Source organism: Equus quagga, chromosome 3 (genome assembly GCF_021613505.1).
Source record: "Equus quagga isolate Etosha38 chromosome 3, UCLA_HA_Equagga_1.0, whole genome shotgun sequence".
NCBI classification, from domain to species: domain Eukaryota; kingdom Metazoa; phylum Chordata; class Mammalia; order Perissodactyla; family Equidae; genus Equus; species Equus quagga.
The window spans coordinates 85,063,989-85,083,472 of NC_060269.1; the positions used below are offsets into that span (position 1 = coordinate 85,063,989).

A 19,484-nucleotide genomic window follows, 5' to 3' on the forward strand; every position below is an offset into this window, starting at 1 on the left:
CCAGGGGGGCTTTGGGGAGAAAAACGAAAAAATAAAATCTTTAAAAAAAAAAAAAATTTATTGTTCAAAATCAGTCATTTATGGGAAAAAATTCTATATGGTTTTATTTTATGACTAGGATTTATTACAGCTACTCCTTTAAGACTAAGTTTGGAGGGCTTAGCAAAGCAGATATCAAAATAGTAAGAATTAAAACAGTTTAATAATGCTAGTCACTTGAGGAAAAATAATTGCTGGATTTCTTCCTTACTCTTTATAGATGGATCAAGGATATAAATATCAAAGTGAAAGCATAAAAATACTAGACAAATATATGTGTGAATTTAAAAATTAATTTTGGATCAAGGAATGTCTTTCTAAAGAAGACCCACGATAGAAGCCCTGAGAGAAAAGATAGTTGAATTTTTCTGCCAGACAACTAAAATGTCTGCACAACCCCAAATATCATAAACAAATTAAAATGCCAAAAGAAAACTAGGACAGATATTTACAACACACATCACTAAAGCCAGATTAATTTTTTAATATACTAAAAGTTCCTACAAATCATTAAGAAAACTACCCAAATAAAAAATGGGCAAAGCTTAGGGATAGGAGGTTCACAAATAAGAAATGTGTGTTAATAAACATATGAAAATTGCTCAGTCTCATTCATAGTTATAAATATTGGCAAAATTTAAAATTTTTAACGCCCAAGGTTGACAAGAGAATGAGAAGCAGGCACTCACATGCTGACAGTCAAACTATAAACCGCTGAAGCATCTTTGTTGGGCAGTGTGGTAATAGGTACCACAACTTATAATTGATGTACCGGTTGATCTAGCAATCTCACCTCTAGGTATTTATCTTACAGGTACTTGTACAGTTATATAAAAATGTTCATTGCTGAAATATTTGTAAAGCAAGAACTGTAAATAACCTAAATGTTAGTAAACAGGATTGATTAAATCAATTATAATATCTCTATATAATGTAATATTAAACAGCTGTATGTGCCAATATGGAAAGACATCCAAAATTGATCAAGTAGCAAAAATAAGGTGCATATATGTACAATAGTGTAGTTACATTTGCCTTTTTAAAAAGTATATGCATTTATGTGCTTAATTATGCATAGAAAATTTCTGCAAGGAAACAAGAACTATTGGGCTGGGATAGGTAGACTTTTCAGTTTACTCTTGTATGTTTGAGTTTTGATCATGTGCCTATTTTACTTTTATTAAATTTAAATTAGTAAAATTAGAGGCTGCTCAAAGAATAGGGAATGGTAGCTCTGTCCAGAAGAAATAGATTGGTTTACAAACATAAAGGCAATGGATATTACATTTGAATGTGTACAGTACTTTTACAGATATATATTGAAACATTTAAATTACTTGAAATTGTCTAAGGTATAAAAGGAAGTAGATTTTCCCTGCAAATTCCACAGGGCAGACCTAGAGCTGGGAAGAATGTAATCAAGCAGTTTCAATCCAGTAGAAGGAAGTGTCTGAAGATTCCAGTGTCTAAAAATTAAGCTGGTTGTCTTATGAGGTGGTCAGCATTCCATCACCAGAAGTAAGAAGGAGAAGGCTGAGTGGTTATGGGACGACTTGTTACAGGCTTCTCTCATGGCATTAGAGTTATGAGGTGAGACGCCCTTGCAGGGTTCTGGGCTTCTCTGAGTCGTGTACTACTTAGAATTTGTAGCTCTCGGCCAATTATACTTTTTCATTTGTTAAACTGTCAGAAAATTTAGCACACACATGCCTTTTTTCACCCCTGTAGTCACTTCAGTTAGGGCTTCCTTTATTTGGAGGACTGGATTATTAGCCAAAACTGAGGGCAGGATTCCATGATCTTAATGATAAAGCTAGGCCCTTGGGAAGGCTAACATTTTAATTGGTAAATGGAGTCATCTTAGCTGTAAATACAGATTTTTTTTTCAGATGAAAGAATTAGAGAATATTACTATAGGTTTGCTAAATTTTTACTCTTTCACTGTATGAAAAATGTACAAATTACTGAAAATTATGCAATAGAAGTCAGTTGAATGTTTCATTAATTTCCAGAGATTCTTTTAAGAAACTAGTTTTAGTTAAAATGTAGATAAATGATCTCAGAAATTATTTCTCTGATTTACACTGTAAATCACAAAAGTCTGCAAGTACTTACATGCAACATTAGTTTTAAGCACATTTGGTATTTCTGAGGCTATATGTTTTAAAACCTTAATTTTTCCAAAAGCAAAATGTCTTTATAGTTTTTATTTTTTTTAATTAGGTCTTTAAGTTGAACTGAGTCTTTGTAACTTTTTAAAAAAAGTTTTCTGCTTTCAAATTTACATACTGCTAAATTTGTTGAGAAACAATGGCAAAAATAGCCTTTCCAGGAGCATTTTTCAAATTTGACTCATAGCAACCTCTTGCAAGACAGTTCTCTTCTGTTTCAATCCTCTTTGGCTCTATTAAGACTGCCAACAATGATGAGCAAAAGGTTTAACATTAGTGACATTACGGACTGTCCCCTTTTTCTCCAAATAACCAAGGGATTCTAAGCACGCGAATGTTTCTGTGCTTTCAGATTTTTAATACATTGGTATAGCAGTGGTAATCACTTAAAAGTGAGCCACCCCAGAACTTACGTGTTGCATCTAGAATTATTGAAGAGGGAGGGGCCGGCCCAGTGGTGCAGCCGTTAAGTTTGCACGTTCCACTTCGGTGGCCCAGGGTCCACCGGTTCAGATCCCAGGTGCGGACATGGCACCGCTTGGCAAGGCATGTTGTGGTAGGTGTCCCACATATAAAGTAGAGGAGGATAGGTATGCATGTTAGCTCAGGGCCAGTCTTCCTCAGCAAAGAGGAGGATTGGCAGCAGATGTTAGCTCAGAGCTAATCTTCCTCAAAAATAAATAAATAATACATAGAATTATTGAAGAGGGATAAAGTGTGCTATTATAATGAAGAATGTGGAATGTTTCCAAAAGCAGATTAATTTCAGTGTATTCTTTGTACTGATGCATAGTCTTATTTTGGCAGGAGATTACCAAGCACTTGATAACTTTTTTCTATGTTTTTAACAGCTCTTCTGAAGTGTAATTTACATACTATAAAATATACTCATTGAAAATGTTCAATTTAATGATTTTTAGTAAGTTTACCAATTGTGCAAATATCGGTCTAGTTCCAGAACATTCCATCACCTCAGTAAGATCCTTTGTGCTAATTTACAGTTAGTTCCCATTCCCAACACCTGATCTCCTCCCCCACAATCTCAGACAACCACTAATTTACTTTATGTTTCTATACATTTACCTTTTCTGGATATTTGATGTAAATGAAATCATATAATGTTTATTCTCTTGTGACTTGCTTCTTTCACTTAGCATAATGTTTTTGAGGTTCATCCATGTTGTAGCATGTATCAATATTTCATTCCTTTTTATTGCTTAATAATCTATTATATATCACATTTTGTTTATCCATTCACTAGTAGACATTTGGATCATTTCCAGTTTGGGCTGTTAAGAATAATATTGCTGGGGCTGGCTCCATGGCCGAGTGGTTAAGTTTGCGCGCTCCACTGCGGTGGCCCAGGGTTTTGCTGGTTTGGATCCTGGGTGCAGACATGGCACCGCTCATCAGGCCACACTGAGGTGGCATCCCACAACTAAAGAATATATACAGGTGTGTACTGGGGGGCTTTGGGGAGAAAAAGGAAAAAATAAAATCTTAAATAATAATAATAATAATAATATTGCTGTGAACATTCATATAGAAGTCTTTGTGTGGATGTAGTTCCGTTTCTGTCAGGTCAGCACCTAGGGTGGAACTGCAGGATCATATGGTAGATTTATGTTTAATGTCTTAAGAAACTGCCAAACTGTTTTCCAAAATCATTGTATCATTTTACATTACCATTATCAATGTATGAGAATTCCAGTTTCTCCACATCCTTGCCAGCATATTGTTTTGTTAGTCTTTGTTTATTATAGTCATTCTAGTGAATTTGTAGTGCTGTCTCAGTTTCTTAATGACAAATGTGATAGGCTTTTTTTTATATGCATTTTATCCACTTATATATCTCCTTTGGCTAAATGTCTGTTCATATCTTTTGCCCATTTCTTTATTGGGTTGTTTGTTCTTATTGAGTTGTAAAAGTTCTTTTTACATATTCTGGATACAAGTCCTTTATCCAGATACCCAACCCGCTAGGCGTGGGTTGTCCTGTCTGTCTTTCTCTTTGTCCTGTCTTCCAAATCAGTTCAGCCAGAACCAAAGCTGCTGGTTTTCACTCTTGGCTCCCCCATGTTAGCACTATTGTGCCAACCCAGCGCCTGGTGGAGTGGACAGGTCTGGGAGCAGGCACGGGCAAGTGTGCCACAAACTCCCACTGTTCTTAACTTCATCAGCTTTTTATGAATAAGTGTTTCTCAGTGTGTGTTTTGCCTTTGGTCAGTTTCCAGAGCCCTGAAATGGTGGTTCTGACAGTCTTGTCCAGTTTGTATTGTTTTTTCAGGAGAGAACTTGTGCACTCTTTTATTCCATTGTCACTGGAAGTCAGCAGTAGGTGTTGACTTTCTTTTATATAGAGAATTCTTTTTATAACAGCCTTTAATTTTTCTTGGTATAATAGTAATATATCTGGTGTATAAAATTTAGGAAATACCAAAAAATAAAAAAGAGAAAATAAGAATCATCTAAGACTCTATAAGCCAGAAGTAAACATGTAATATATTTGTTTATGCCTTATAGTTTTTTCTGTAGTACATAAAGTTATAAAAACAGATTATACTTGACATTAGTTTTATAGCCTTTTTCTCCCATATAACAGTATATTGTGATATCTTGAGTCCCATTTGTCTGAGTCTCGCTCACTGTTACTTGTCCTCCTGTGTTTGGACACCTAGCCTGGAAAGAAGCCCCAGCTTTTGCTGGGCGTCGCCAAATTGCCCTCCATAAATTTGAACCACTTTACATCTCACTTCTTTTGTTCTTGCCAACATTAGTTTCTCTTTTCTTTAAAGAAAAAATTTCCACATGTAGAAGGAATGACAAATGGTATCCCGCTATTGTTGTGACCTATCTTTGATTACTGGGAACCTTACCTCCTCCTGAGAAGATCTATTCCATCTCCAGAAGGCACTATTATTTCTTCTTTATATATCTTAAGATCTGTCTCCAGCTAACCACCCCTCACTTCTGGTTCTGCCCTCTGAACATGGCCACATGGCAGCTCTTCTAAAATCTGGAAATATTTCAACCCCAAGTCTTTTGAGTATAATTGTTTCAGGTTCTCCCTTCCTTCCTCATGTAACATGGTGTACTTTATTTTTCTTTTTTAAATTTTAAATTTCTTTTAAAAAATTTCTTTGCTCATCCTTTCATTGAAGTCTCTCCAGCCTTCTATTAATTGGTTCAAGTTTGTTCTCTGGTAGTTTTCTCAAGAAAGGTTCAAGTGTACAATATTCCCTTAGCCTTTGCATATTCAGACTATAGCTTTTATAGTTGAAGGACAGCTTGATTGGTTATTAAATTGGACTCATGCTTTCTTTCCTTAAACATCTTGTAAGTCTTATTCTATTGTCTTCGAATGTTAAATACTGCAATCTCTAAGTTTGAGGCCACTCTTATTTTCTTTCCTTATTAAGGCATGATTTTTGCCTGGCTGCCCAAAGGATTCTTTATTGTCAGTCTAATAGTTTCCTAGAATATATCTTTGTGTGGACTGTTCTAGGTTTGTGATTTACCTTCAGTTTGTGGATTCAAGCCTTCTATTTAAACAAAGTTTTCGTGAATTACATCTTTAAATATTCTACTCCATTTTTTGGTATTTTTCTTTGGGGACTCCAATAACACATTTGTTGGTGTTCATTTAACCGCTTTCTGTAGCTCTCTTTCAGGTCTTTGATTTTTTTGTTTCATTATGTCTACTTTTCTCGTTTATGTCCTGTATATCCCTTGCTGAGCTGTCAATAGTTTCTGTTCTCCTTTGTGCTCTTTATAATTTAGTCTTCACTTCTGAAAGGTTTTTGTCTTTTCCTTTTCTTCCTTTCCTGATTTCTGCCAGTCTCCATTTCACATTCTCCTACTGACTATCTCTTCCCTAAAGTTTTGTATTTCTGCATTGTGGTATTGTTTCGTCGTCGTGATAGATTCATTAACTTTTTAAAAAATTGTGGTAAAATATATGTAACATAAAATTGACCATTTTAACCATTTTTAGGTGTACGATTCAGTGGCATTAGTACAGTCACAATGTTGTGCAACCATTACCATTATCCGTTTCTAGAACTTTCTCATCATCCACAACATAAACTCTGTTACCCATTAAACAATAACTCCTCATCCCCCCCTCCTCCCAGGGCTGCTAACCGTTGTTTTATTTTCTATGGATTTGCCTAGCCTGGATATCTCATAAGTAGAATCGTAGAATTTTTGTCCTTTTGCATCTGGCTTATTTCACTTTGCATGATGTTTTCAAGGTTCATCTATGCTATAGCATGTATCAGAATTTTATTCCTTTATAAGGCTGAGTAATACTCCACTGTGTGTATAGACCACATTTTATTTATCCAGTCATCTGTTGATGAACATTTGGGTTGTCTCCACTTTTTGGTTAATGTAAATAATGCTGCTGTGAACATTGGTGGACCCGCTTTTAGGCTTTGTACCCTGAAGTGGAATTGCTGGGTCATATGGTAATTCTATATTTAACATTTTGAGGAACTGCCTGTTTTCCACAGCGCTGTACCATTTGACGGTCCCACCAGCGATGCACAGGAGCTCCAGTTTCTCCATGTCCTGGCCAACACTTGTTATTTTGTGGGGTTTTTTTTTATAATAGTCATCTTAATGGGTATTAAGTGGTATCTCATTGTGGTTTTGATTTGTGTTTCCCTAAGGCTATTGATATTGAGTGCCTTTTCATGTGCTTATTGGCCATTTGTATGTTGTCTTTGGGGAAATCTCTATTCAAGTCTTTTGCCCATTTTTGAAGTGGGTTGTTGGTTTTATTTGTAGTTGAGTTTAGGAGTTCTTTACATATTCTAGATATTAATCCCTTATCAGATATATTATTTGCAAATTTTCTATTCTGTGGGTTGTCTTTTCATTCTGCTCATAGTCTTTTAATGCACAAAAGTTTTTAATTCTGATGAAGTCCAATTTTGTTGCCTGTGCTTTTGGTGTTATTTCCTTATTAACTTTTGTTAGTTCTTTCTGTTGTTAGGTTACAGTTTCCATCTGCTTCTTGGCAACATTTTTCTGATGAGTTATTTCAGGATAGTCATGGTACTTTTTAATATTTTTTTAAAAGTTCTGTCTCTGTATAGTTGCTGGCCATGTTCCTTTTTTCTTACTCATATTTCAATGAGATGGATTTTTGTGGCATCTGAAGCAAGAGGTTCCTGTGGGGTGTTGTTTTAGGGGCCAAGGTAGCTTTTCAAGTTTCATAGCCCTGGGACTCCATCTCTGTTGCTACAAAAAGGGCTGTTTTCTTCAGTGTGGCCCCTCTGCCTGCCCATCTCTCCCTGCCCTCAGAAGCTAAGCTGGGACAGGAGAGCTCTTCACAAATTTGCCCACTAAGGTAATGCACTCACTATTAGGTGGTGCATTTTTCTGGTGTTTCCTGCTATCTGCCCTCTTGGGGTCCCCTTCGGTACTTTCTGCACCTTTTTCTCCTCTTCCTCTAAGCAGTTGAGCCCTGTTCAGCTTCCTCTCTAAGTGTGCTCTGTCTTCAAGGAAATAAATCTTTGTCGGAGATTTTAAAACCTTCCTCTGCTGGGCCCTGCTGTGGTCTGCAGACCCCCCACAGTGCTGGCATGACTCTGCCTGAGCCTCCTGCCCCATCCTCACCTTTGCTGCACTGATGCACAAATTGGAGTTTACAGCTGTTCTGTCTTCTGCTGCTTTGCTTTTCTTCATCCTCCTCTTAATCTGCGTGGTTTCAGGAGAAGTGATAACATTCACAAGATTTGTATTGTATTTGTTTTTAATAGTTTCTCAAACATTTCAATGATACTAGATAGGGACTTTTTAATCTTTTTTAGTCTAAGTTGCGGAAATTAGTTGAACTTATTTGTTAGATATAAGGTGATCTAAGATAAGTACATATTTATTTGGATAGAGAATTTTTTTTTAAATCTTCTCTTAATTAAACCTAACTTTTCTTTAAATGCTTGAAGATTCTCGGATCTTTGCTTTTCAGATCATAGACCTCTTTGAGATTTTGATTTTTAAAAATGTTTCACGTACTTTTGTGGATTCCAGGTTAAGAACCATTGTTTAGATCTGCAATGCACATAGACAATAGATGCTACAAAATGTTTGTGTAAGGATAATTAATAAGATATACAAAAAGTGCTTTGAGTTTTTAAAATTAATGAACGAGATTTGGAAACACTGATTTATAGGATGCTTCTGATTTCCTTAACCTAACAATATGTTCAGTAAATAGTTTTTGACATTCTTGACAGAGCATTATTTGAAACTGATTTTTCCTCCCTTCTCACGTAAAAGAAGTCTGTAGATAGATATTCTGGGCAGACTCTATGATGTTATCAGGATACAAGTCCCTTTTTTTCTATTTTGCTGTCCTTAGAAATTAGCTTCTAGCTTCTGGGTTGCTACATAGTCACAAGATGGTTATCAAGCGTTACTTCTGTCATCTAAGCAGAAAGTGGGGATGGGGAAAAAGACTGACGTGACCTCCCTAATTTTTTTTTTTGGTGAGAAAGATTGGTCCTGAGCTAACATCTGTTGCCAATCTTCCTCTTTTTGCTTGAGGAAGATTGTTGCTGAGCTAACATCTGTGTCAGTCTTCCTCTCTTTTCTACGTGGGATGCCGCCACAGCATGGCTTGAGGAGCGGTGTGTAGGTCTGTGCCCGGTATCTGAATCTGCCAACCCTGGGGCCAACAAAGCAGAGTGCATGAACTTAACCACTACACCATGGGGCAATCCCCCTTGGCCTCCCTTTCAAGGAGTTTTGCTGGTGGTCCTAACAACTTCTGTTTACATCTCATTGGCCAAACGTAGATATATGGCCATCTGTAACTACAAGGATATGCTGCCAGGAAGGTGGGTCTGTTTTAACTGGACACTTTGCTCCCCACCCTCTCAAACAAAATTAGAGTTCTGTTACTAAGGAAGAAGAGAGTTCCTTAACTCAAACTCTATGAGTGTCCTTTTAAAGAACTAGTTACCAGGAAGAAATTCTTAATCAACATTTTTAGCATTGATTCTCTTCTTGTGTGATATACCTTTACATACATTATCTTATCAAACTCTCCCAACATTTTAAAGTATGTGGTAGTATTGCCATTTAACAGATGAGGACCCAGGCTTGGTGTAGATGAGAACTTTTATCAGGTCCAGAGGCTGAGTGTGAGGGCGACCTGGCTACAGCACTTGTCCTCCCAGAGATCCCTAAGCTTGACTTGGCCAGCGTGGCCAGACAGAGAGCATGGTTGTCCTTCTTTATTGTTGCTCCTCTCCAAAGCTGCACACTTGACCAAAGAAGCTGATGTTCCCTGTGAGAATACACAGTTCAGTGTCAAATCCAGGGTTCAAACCCAGGTACCCTAATTTCAGGTGGAGTCTTTCTCAATGACCCAACCCCATCCAGTCTGATATGATTGTCCATGTCTCTGTGTAAGAACAGTCCCACAATTGTTATTGTTAACGTTTTAATTGCAGTTTGAAGAGAACATGTTCCTTTCCCTCCTGATTGTGCTGTCAAAAATGGCGCTGCTCTTTTTTAGCAGGAGGTCTCTTTGAGAGGTCCCTATTTTTATTCTGATTTTTATTAGTGAAAAATATCAAGCATTCATAAAAATCGAAAAGACAGCAAAATGAACACTTCATATACTATTCACTTAAAAATTATCATTCTACTATATTTGTGATCATGCTCTCTCTCTGTGTGTATATACATATACCTGTGCAGAGACAGTGTCTGAAATATTTTGAAGTATTTGAAGACATCATGATACTGTACCCCTACTTCAGTGTGCACCTCATGAGAATAAGGAGCACACCACAGCTGGGATACATTAGATCTTACACAATGCTATTATACGGAATAACGTTTACAATAATTCCATCTAATATCCAACACATATTCAGACTTACCCAGTTGTCCCAAAGAGACAGTTGGCTAGGTTTTTTTTTTAACTAGGAAGGAGTCAAGATTCATAGGTTACACTTGAGGGTTGTATGTTTTAGTTTCTTTGAAATCTTCAGTCAGTCTTTCCCTCGTGACGTTGATGTTTTGGAGAGTTCAGGCCGGTTATCTGTTAGAATGCCTCTCGTTCTGAATTTGATTGTTTCCTCATGGTCTGTTTAACTTGTCCTTTTAGCTCCTGTGTTTCCTGTAAACTGTATGGTAGATTTAGAGGGTGGCTTAGCATCAGCTTGAACATTTTTGGCAAGAATACTTTATAAATGGTGTGTTCTGCATATTGCACCACATTGGGAGCACATAATGTCAACTCTTCTCATGATTAGTGGTGATAAATTTGATCTTTTGAGTTAAGGTGATTACACCCAGGTCAATCGTACAGGCAAATTTTTTTCCTTTGTTACTAGTATGTGATCTTTGACGCTGTGAAAATGCTGTTCTCCAGCAGCCTTTCACCTGATGTTTTAGCATCCACTGATAATCCTTGATGGAATGATTTGTGGGAAATAGTGACTTTCGAATTCTGTCATTCCTTCTCTATTTAGCTGCAGCATTCTCCTTTGAAGAGGACTTTTGCTTTTTAACGTCTTTCTCTCGCTTTTCTTAGAATCACTGGATTCAAGGATTTTTACTTACACGATATGTTATAATCATTTACAGTTCTTACTCTTGGTGCTCCACTTGCCCAAATCTGGCCAGTAGAAGCCCGTTTAAGGGGCCCGCAGGTCTTTTTGGCATGCCCGTTAGTCCTTGAGCCTTTCCTTGCTTTCTGGAACAAGATGTCTCAGGCTCATCTTATGCCTTCCTCACGCCCCTTTTATTTGGCGGTGGAGTGGCTTTCTGGTCTACACATTCCTGCTTAGCTTTATTAGTCCTAGCCCCAGTTGCAAAGAGTTTTAAGGCATGCAATTCTCAGTTTAACCAGCAATGTAATCTGATTGTCCTTCCAAGTACCTTAAATTCACGGTACTTACATTCTTGGAGGATTGCCTTAAGGAAATACAGCCGTTGATTTCAGTAGTTTAAAATCGATTTTGTATTAAGCTCTGCAAAGAGCTGCATGTGGTGGTGTCCTGCCTGGGCCCTCATAGAACCGCCAGTGTTGAAGGTTCTGGAAATGTGATAGTTTGTCATGATTAAGAACTCAAGTGCCAAACCAGAGCACTGGGGGTTACATTATAGCTCTAAAAACAGATAATCATGTAAATTTAGGCACGTTTCCACATGGCTTTTCATTTCCACAGTTGTTTTATTTTTCCATGACCAAGGGACTGTTTAATATTTGTTATTACTTACCAGAAAGGATGTTTTATATTTGTTCTAAGCTGTTGTATATTTTTAAACTACTGAAGTAGTATAGTGGTTTAGATATAAACTACAAATAACATCTCATTATCGCTTCCTGTTAGCTGACTCCTTCACCAACTAGGCTCGATGAGCAAAACTTGATAATATGTATTTTTGGTCACTGAAGAATTGATCTAGGTGTCTCTGAAAATATAATTGTTTTGTTTTATTATGGTTGTTTTTAAACAACATTCACTTTTTAAAAAGTGTTAACCTGAATTAGATTCCCAGTTAGAAACAATCAGATGTTCCTTCCTTACTGTGATTACATATGACTTGCCGTGTAGTGTGGCTCTATATTGCATAAACAGGTATTTTAATTTGCAATCACTTCAAACTGTGTGAGGTTAATTGCATGTCTCTAACTTGAAAACTTTCCGAAACGTGATGCCAAGATGGCTTATTTCCACTGTCTGTTAACAGGAGACACAACATGCTGACTGAAATTTTGACTAAGGGACAGAGTGAAGAGCCGAAAGAACATTAACTCAAGGTTTTAAACTCTAATATAGAAAGAAAACTGAGAATTTCTAGTAAAAACTTGAAGAATTCTGATACTTATATACAAAAAATTATTTTGTTCTTATTCATCAGTCGTATTTTAGGAGATTAGAGATATATGGAGAATAGTAATTAAATCATCAAAACTATCTACCACCCAAACGTGTTTTGACTGGGATGCCTTCTTAAATGACAATCTTTGGTCTACACAGATGTTTAGTACAGGAGTGGTTAAGTCTCTCTCCATTTTGTTGAGAAGAAACCAGAAAAATTTTCTGGAAGAAGGATGACGACGATGATGATTATAACAATCAGTACTTAGGTGCCAGGCACTGTTCTCATTCCTTTATGAATACAAACTCATTTCAGCCTCCTGTATTCCTGTGAGTTAGGAACTGTTAGCTCCATGACACAGATGGAGAAACTGAGGCACGCAGAGGTTAAGTGGCTTGTCCAAGGTTGACAGCTAATTACATCAGAATGGGATTTGAAACAGAGTCTTATTCCACAGTCCCTGCTCTAAACTACTATATTATATTGTCTCTGCAAGAAGATAATAAAATTTGCATAATTTAACCTCATATTGTCAGCTGCTTCTAATGCTACATTTGAGACTATTTTCAAAGTTTCATTATTACTGGTAACTTTTGGCTGCTTACTCACCAGATAATACCTGGTTGACTGAAATTCCCCATGTGTTCAGTTGAAGAAGATTGATGTATTTTTAAATCTGCAAGAAAAAATTATTAGCTCTTACAAATTTGGCTTAAGTAACAAATTCATCATTTCCTTGGTGACAGAGATCAGAGTTCTGGTCCATACCCCCACTCCATAGTAGCTAACATTATGCCTTATCTATAATATGAACAGATACCAAATCTATATTCTAACTTTTGCTGAATGTTCACTAGGAAAATCTGACTTTCAAGTGTGACCTATTAGAAGATGCAAATATGTCCATGAAATAAGATTCAAAATTGAAGTTACAGGAACCCTGTTCAAAATCAACGTTGTAAAATTTGTGTAATTGTCGTGTGTCACATACAGCATCTATCATAGTTTCTTACTGTAATTATACACAAACTGCACTGTAGCATTAATATAAATCTAAATTAAGGAGCAGAACATGGACTTAGAGTAGATGAAGCTATCTCTTCCCAGTTCTGTGACTTTTGCTAAGTTACTAAACTCTCTGATCTTTGTTTTTTCAACTCTAAAATGGAAGTAATGTTTCTACTTCTAGATTATAACAGCTGCACAAGCTTGCGCTTGTAATATTGGTGCTTTGCTTACTTACTACAAATCACCAACAGTGAAAGTTTCCCCAATCTGCTGCCTCTGTCCCCAAATAAAATTGTTTGCATTTTGCCATCTTTTCATCATTTAGACTTACAGATAACATTTATATAGGACATCTGCTTTTTAAAAAAATCCCTCATTTAGTTTTATATTAAACCATATTAAAATTTACTTTTTATAATGCTTCTTTGGGGAACAAATTTCTATTAAAAGGATGAAACAAATTTTATGGCTTTTTCACTGTGATGGTAACTTGAATTAATTGGATGTAAGTTGTATTTTTTATTTATACTGTGTACACTCTTGTGGAAATTTTTAAAATTGTGACTACCCGAAAGTTTGCTGTTTCAGAGATACAGCATTTTGAACCTCAATGAGAATTGAGTTGATTTTGTGTTAAAATATTAGAGATATTCACGGATGTAATAAATCAGAGAAATAACTGTTCACTCTACATATATATATGTATACTCTTTTTCTAACACTTCGAATTAAATCCACCGTAAAATGTCTAGATAAATTTTCATTTTTAGAAACATCCTACTGTTTCAGAATCTGCATGGGGTTTCAGTGTTCTTATAAATCTTTTCTTTTCCTGCTAGCCGGGTACTTCTGAGTCACACCCCCTGGTTGCTGTAGTAATATATCTTGGATACTGCAGTGTATTGCTCTCTCTCATAGTTACACTTAAGTTGTGGCTTTAGGTTTCTCATTATTTTTCACTCTTTTTAACCATTATATCAGCGTGCATCATTCGTAACACTGAGCAACCTGTGAGAGATGTTAGAGATTTTGATTTGAGTTGAAGTAAAAATAAGTGAAGGACCTCTACTGTACATCTCGAAACGCTTACATTTTAATTCAGGTGTTTCTGTTGTAACCATGCAACCTCCCGTGGTAAATATGACTGACTGCTCTTTTTTCTTACGCCCTTTTAAGCAAAGTAAAGCAGCGGTTCGGCTGAAAGAAGACATGAAAAAGATAGTGGCAGTGCCACTCAATGAGCAGAGGAATTCTACCTATAAAAAATTGTTTGGAGTCAGTCTCCAAGACCTTGAACAGCAGGGGCTCACTGAGAATGGCGTTCCAGCTATAGTGGGGAATATCGTGGAGTACTTGACAAAGCATGGTAAGGCGAGTCATGTTTTCGTTCTGTTGTTTGTACAGTCCTCACAGGGAGAAGAATGTTTTTGTGTGAATTACTTTATAATGCATGATTAGATTATTCCCTAAAACACCTTAATTAGAATGTCGAACTATTGTGTAATACATTTTTCCCTTATAAAAGGATATTAAGAGCATTATTACTGCTTGACGTTATTTTGACAGTAATAATTCAGTTCACCATGGAACAAGCACGTTAATTATTGAGGTTTCTAGTTCGGAATGATTCCTAGTTTTAAGTGGTAAAACACACTGTTCTAATATTAATGGTGAGTTCTCTTGATTGAACAAATTCCAACTGATAGTCAATTTTTTAATGTAATAGAAGACTTTTTGGGTATCTTTTTCAGCGGAGGTCGTTCATGAACTTATTGGATGCCTTAATTGCCTTCATAAGCTCAGTGGAGATACCAAAAAGAGTATGATATATAGCCTATTATGGGGGGGTCATTTACTTTTGGAGTGATAAAATTAAGTATATGAAACAATTGAAGAGTAACTTAGTACATTGCATGCTAAAAAGATCAATTCTCTCTCTGTTATTGAGAGCCATGTTGTCTTACAGCGTTTTTATGATTTTATTTAAAATAAGACTTAAAAACTTGGGTAATTTGAGAGAATATCTTCTACATTCATGCTTTTCAAACTAGGACAGTATCATGAGAGAACTCCAAACTATATAATAAATATCAATAAACTTTAAAACATTTGGAAAGGAAATATTCTGAGGGAAAGGCTTGGAATTTTCATTTTCTATAGTGAAACAACATTTTTAAACTAAAACAAGACTCAGAGTAGAATATAAAATTTGTGGGAATTTTTAAAGGTAGAACTTTAAAGAAATTCTCTATTCTGTGCGGTTAGCTCCCGGCCCCGTGCCTCCCACGATTACGAGTCCATGCCCTCTGCTAGGAAGAGTCCTTCGCTGCAGATGCATGAGGAGCACAGAGCATCTGTTCCTCTGTAGGAACGCGTGTTGGCTTGTGACAGGGACTGTGTGGCAGACAGTTCAGAACTCAGAAGGTCAGGCGCTTTGTGTTAATTGACACAACAGCCTTTTGCTCAGGCTACTAGGTACCTAGATGACAAAATGATATTTGGTTCTGAAAACTCAAGAGCCAGGCTTGCATTCTTACCTTGCGGGAGCTATCTCCTTATTTTTGGAGGAAGATAAGCTGCAGAAGGGCAAGATTCTTAGAGAACAGCTCTGGCTTTGTTCAAATACTTTAAACAGGTTAAACGCAAAAGGTGTTCTGTACAGCATGGCGGGAAGATGGGACCTAGGGCTGCAAGGTTGTGCAGTCAGATGTTATTAAGTTAGAGCTTTCACAGGGCTCACTGGCACGCGCAGTGTTGAGTAAAGCTGTATCCTACCGATTTAGGTACAAATGGATCTCCAGGTAACTCATTTAATCTCTTACATAGGGTTGTTCAGTATCCATTTGGATGCAAAGTGTGACCACGTAAAATAGTGTTTTGGTTTTGACATAATCAGTAGTCTGATCGTTTACCCCACAATGATTGAATAACAGCCTCTTGAGATTTCTCTTCTGTAAAATCATTTTCATTTTTAATTTTTTTAAATTATTGAATAGTTAATATGTTTATGTGGTTCACAATACAGAAGTGTATACAGCGAACAGCCTCTCCCTCCAAAGCCTGTCCCCTGACTGTTCATTTCCCCTCCCAGAAACAATATTATTGTACTAGTTTCTGATATGTTCTTACAAAGATATTTGAATATATAAGCATATATGTATATGTTTTTTTCCTTTTAACATAAATATAGCACACCATGCACACTATTGTGAATCTTTTTTTAAAAATCACTTAACAATATCTTTTGGAGATTGTTCCATATTACGTAAAGAGCTTTACTCATTTAATTATTTTTTCCTCCAGCACACTGTCCCACTGTATATATGTATCATTTCTTTAAGCAGTCACATACTGATGGGCACTGAATTGTTTCCTGCTTTTTACTGTCTACAAGCAATAATTCACTGACTAAACTTTAACACGTGTCATTTGAAGCACTGTAACTGTATCTATAACTTTCTGGAAGTAGGCTGCTGGGTCAAAGGATATGTGCATTTATAATCAACTCTAGAGGCGTTGAACCAGTTTATATTCACACCATCAATATGTGAAAACTTTGGCAAAATTTGAGTTAGGGATTGGTTTTATTCTACCTCTTCTTCGTATACCCTTAGTTATACTTTAACAGGGTAGACATTCAGGTAAATACTTTAGTGGCTTAATCAGCCATTCTTGACTTGGGATGTGAAATAGAATCACTAGTGGAATCTTTTCAGAATCCCCGTGCGTGGGCGATACCTCAGATCTCCTGAATCAGAATCGTGACTGGGCAAGCTAGGGTAGGGCACCTACCCTGTATTTTGAAAGGTTGTATAGTTAATTACTATGTAGACAGCCTGAAGCTCCTCCTCGTGTTTGAAACTATCATGTTAATAAACCGAAGCGCCTCTGTGAGTTTGAAGGGTGGTATGAGGTTGGAGGGCAAGATACTTCAATGAGTTTGATTTTATTTTTCTGTAGTCTTTTTAAGTCGGTGAATATTGTGCACCTCCGATACAGTAGGCACTCTGTCGGCTGTGGGATGTGGGCATGATTGGTCGTGTAATTCAGCCATAGGTGGATATTTTGGTCGTACTTCGTTGTTTAACATAAATGCAGGCATTTAACAACTTGACATGAGGGAAAACTCTTTATTAAGAAATTTTAAAACAGAAAGAGTTTATTAAAGCCTATATCAAGGCCTTTCAGACTTTGGACATTTTTTCTTTAAAAAAAATATTCTTCTGTTTTCCATTCGAAGGAAAATCTTAGGAGTTATGGGGCATCTCATCTTTACACTATTTTAAAACAACTCATCTTGCTGATGGAGTTACTGGATTCCTTCTCTTTTGCATGAAGATACTGTGGGTCATGCCAGTTAAATAGTGCAGGATTCTCCACTCACCACCAGGTGTCAGCACGCACTTAATATTGTCATGCTGCTCTCTATGCCAGAGTGTGCCGCTTAGGGAAATTCTGACTTCAGGCATATTTAGTTTCTGATGACGTACTTACACTGTTTTGAAATAAATATTTCAATTGAACCAAAAAGTAGCTGTTAATGGTACTAGCTGTTATTAGTGTATATAATTCTTTCATTTGTAAACCATTGTTAAGTTCCTGTTTCTCGATTAACTCATAGCTCCTGAAATCAAATACGACAGAATCTCGGAAATGTATGAGAGTAACTCCAAGAAGCCTTCTACATACCTCTTTCTTCTGAACATTTCCATTATAATCATCGTTTCCTGAAAATTTAGAGTAGGAAAATTTAGAGATTATATAGTCTGGTAAGCCTTATATGGGTGTTGGATATATTATAAGTTCATAAGGGGCTTTTAAAAACTTTCCGGATTCTTTATCCTAGAGTGCAATATAGTGATGTCCCAGGGTAAACTTCACCTGCTTGAAAATCGCCAAGTATCGTAAGAGTTGTTTGGGTGAGAGATGTTCCTGAGGGAAGAGAGTTGTGCAAAGAAATGGTATGGGAACAGAAAAAAATGATTGAGAAGCATTGACTTTAATGACTTCTGTTTATACTTTATCTCTCCACTAGTAATCCCACTAGTAAGGTATAGTGGGATTAGGAACCTTAAAGACCAAAGCCAGTTGTTGGAGCTGGGTAGTTATTTTGGAATAACTGGAAGTATATTTATTTGAGGGAAGCGTCAAAAAACCTCACTGGAAGAGACAACCTAAGGTCAAATCTAGAAAAGCTCTGTGAAATCAGACCCAAGGGGCATTTGCTGGGCCAAAAACAGGCTCAGGAGCTGGAGAGATACAGGACTATGATGCAAATTCTAAATTTTCAGGATTTGGCTTTTGACCAGGGATGGGATTCTCCTTTATTGGGTGCTGTCTGCTTCATGCCAGTATACCTTTCTGAAGTTACAATGAAGATTTGTAGAGTAGAAGAAACAGACCTTAAAAAGAGTAGAAGAAAGCCTTAAAAATGACTAAGTGGAAGCCTCCCAGTAGTAACTGATACTCTGCAGTGTTAAAGGGAATGACACACCACATTAGTTATCTGTTGCTGCATAACGGATTACCCCAAAACATAGTAGATTAAAACAATAATGTTTATTATCTCACAGTTTCTGTGGGTCAAGAATTTAGCCACAGCTTCGTTGTATCTTCTGTCTTAGGGTCTCTTTTAAGATTGCAGTCATGGCGTTGGCCGGGGCTATGCATATCAGGACTGGGGAAAAGTTCACTTCGGAGCTCCTTCACATGGTTGTTGGCAGGATTCAGTTCCTTGTTGGCTGTTGACCCGATGGTCTCAGTTACTCACTGGCTGTTGTCCAGAAACTGCCCTCAGTTCCTTGCCACGTGGACTTCTCCATAAGTTAGCTAGCAAAATAAATAGCAGCTGATTCATCAGAGTGAGCAAGCAAGAAGAGCTGCAGAGAGGGAGAGAACAGGAGCAAGCATGATGGGCATCAGTCTTTTGTAACCTAGTCTCAGAAGTGAGATTAGAACCTCATCACAGCGAGTTGCTATATTCTCTTGGTTAGAAGCAAGGCACTGGTCCAGCCCACACTCAGAGGGAGGTGATTACACATGGGTGTGGATACCAAGAGGCAGGGCTTGTTGGGGCCATTTGAGAAGCTGTCTGCCACACATACTGATTGGTCTCTCCTCTATTACCTGGTGCCCTGGCCGTACTGATTGTCAGATATTTTTAATATCTCTGATTTCACATATTTTTGTCAAAATAGCTTAAATTGGAGCTAAAATGTCAACTTTTGATATTCATCATCTTCATAGCCAAGTAAACATCTTACCAGACTACGAATTCAATGAGGATAATGGTAGTGTTCAAATTTTTTTCTCACAGTTGATTTTTTTTAACAGTGCTAGTTACTCATTAAATATCTGTGGAATTAAAGAGCTCATAAAATGTTTTATCAAATTACAAATTAAGATGAAATTAGC

General features: G+C 36.9%; 1 protein-coding gene across 6 annotated transcripts in view; it reads left to right on the forward strand.

The window, feature by feature from the left end:
• The window catches only part of FAM13A (family with sequence similarity 13 member A), a 311,577-nt gene that overhangs the window by 28,254 nt on the left and 263,839 nt on the right, over positions 1 to 19,484 (forward strand). For all 6 annotated transcript variants that reach the window (XR_006887912.1, XM_046656086.1, XM_046656085.1 and 3 more), the window contains exon 2: positions 14,247 to 14,436. Coding sequence is in view for 5 of the 6 variants with exons in the window: in XM_046656085.1 (XP_046512041.1) it covers positions 14,247 to 14,436 (190 nt within the window). In the remaining variant the exon portion in view is untranslated. The remainder of the gene's footprint in view (positions 1 to 14,246; positions 14,437 to 19,484) is intronic.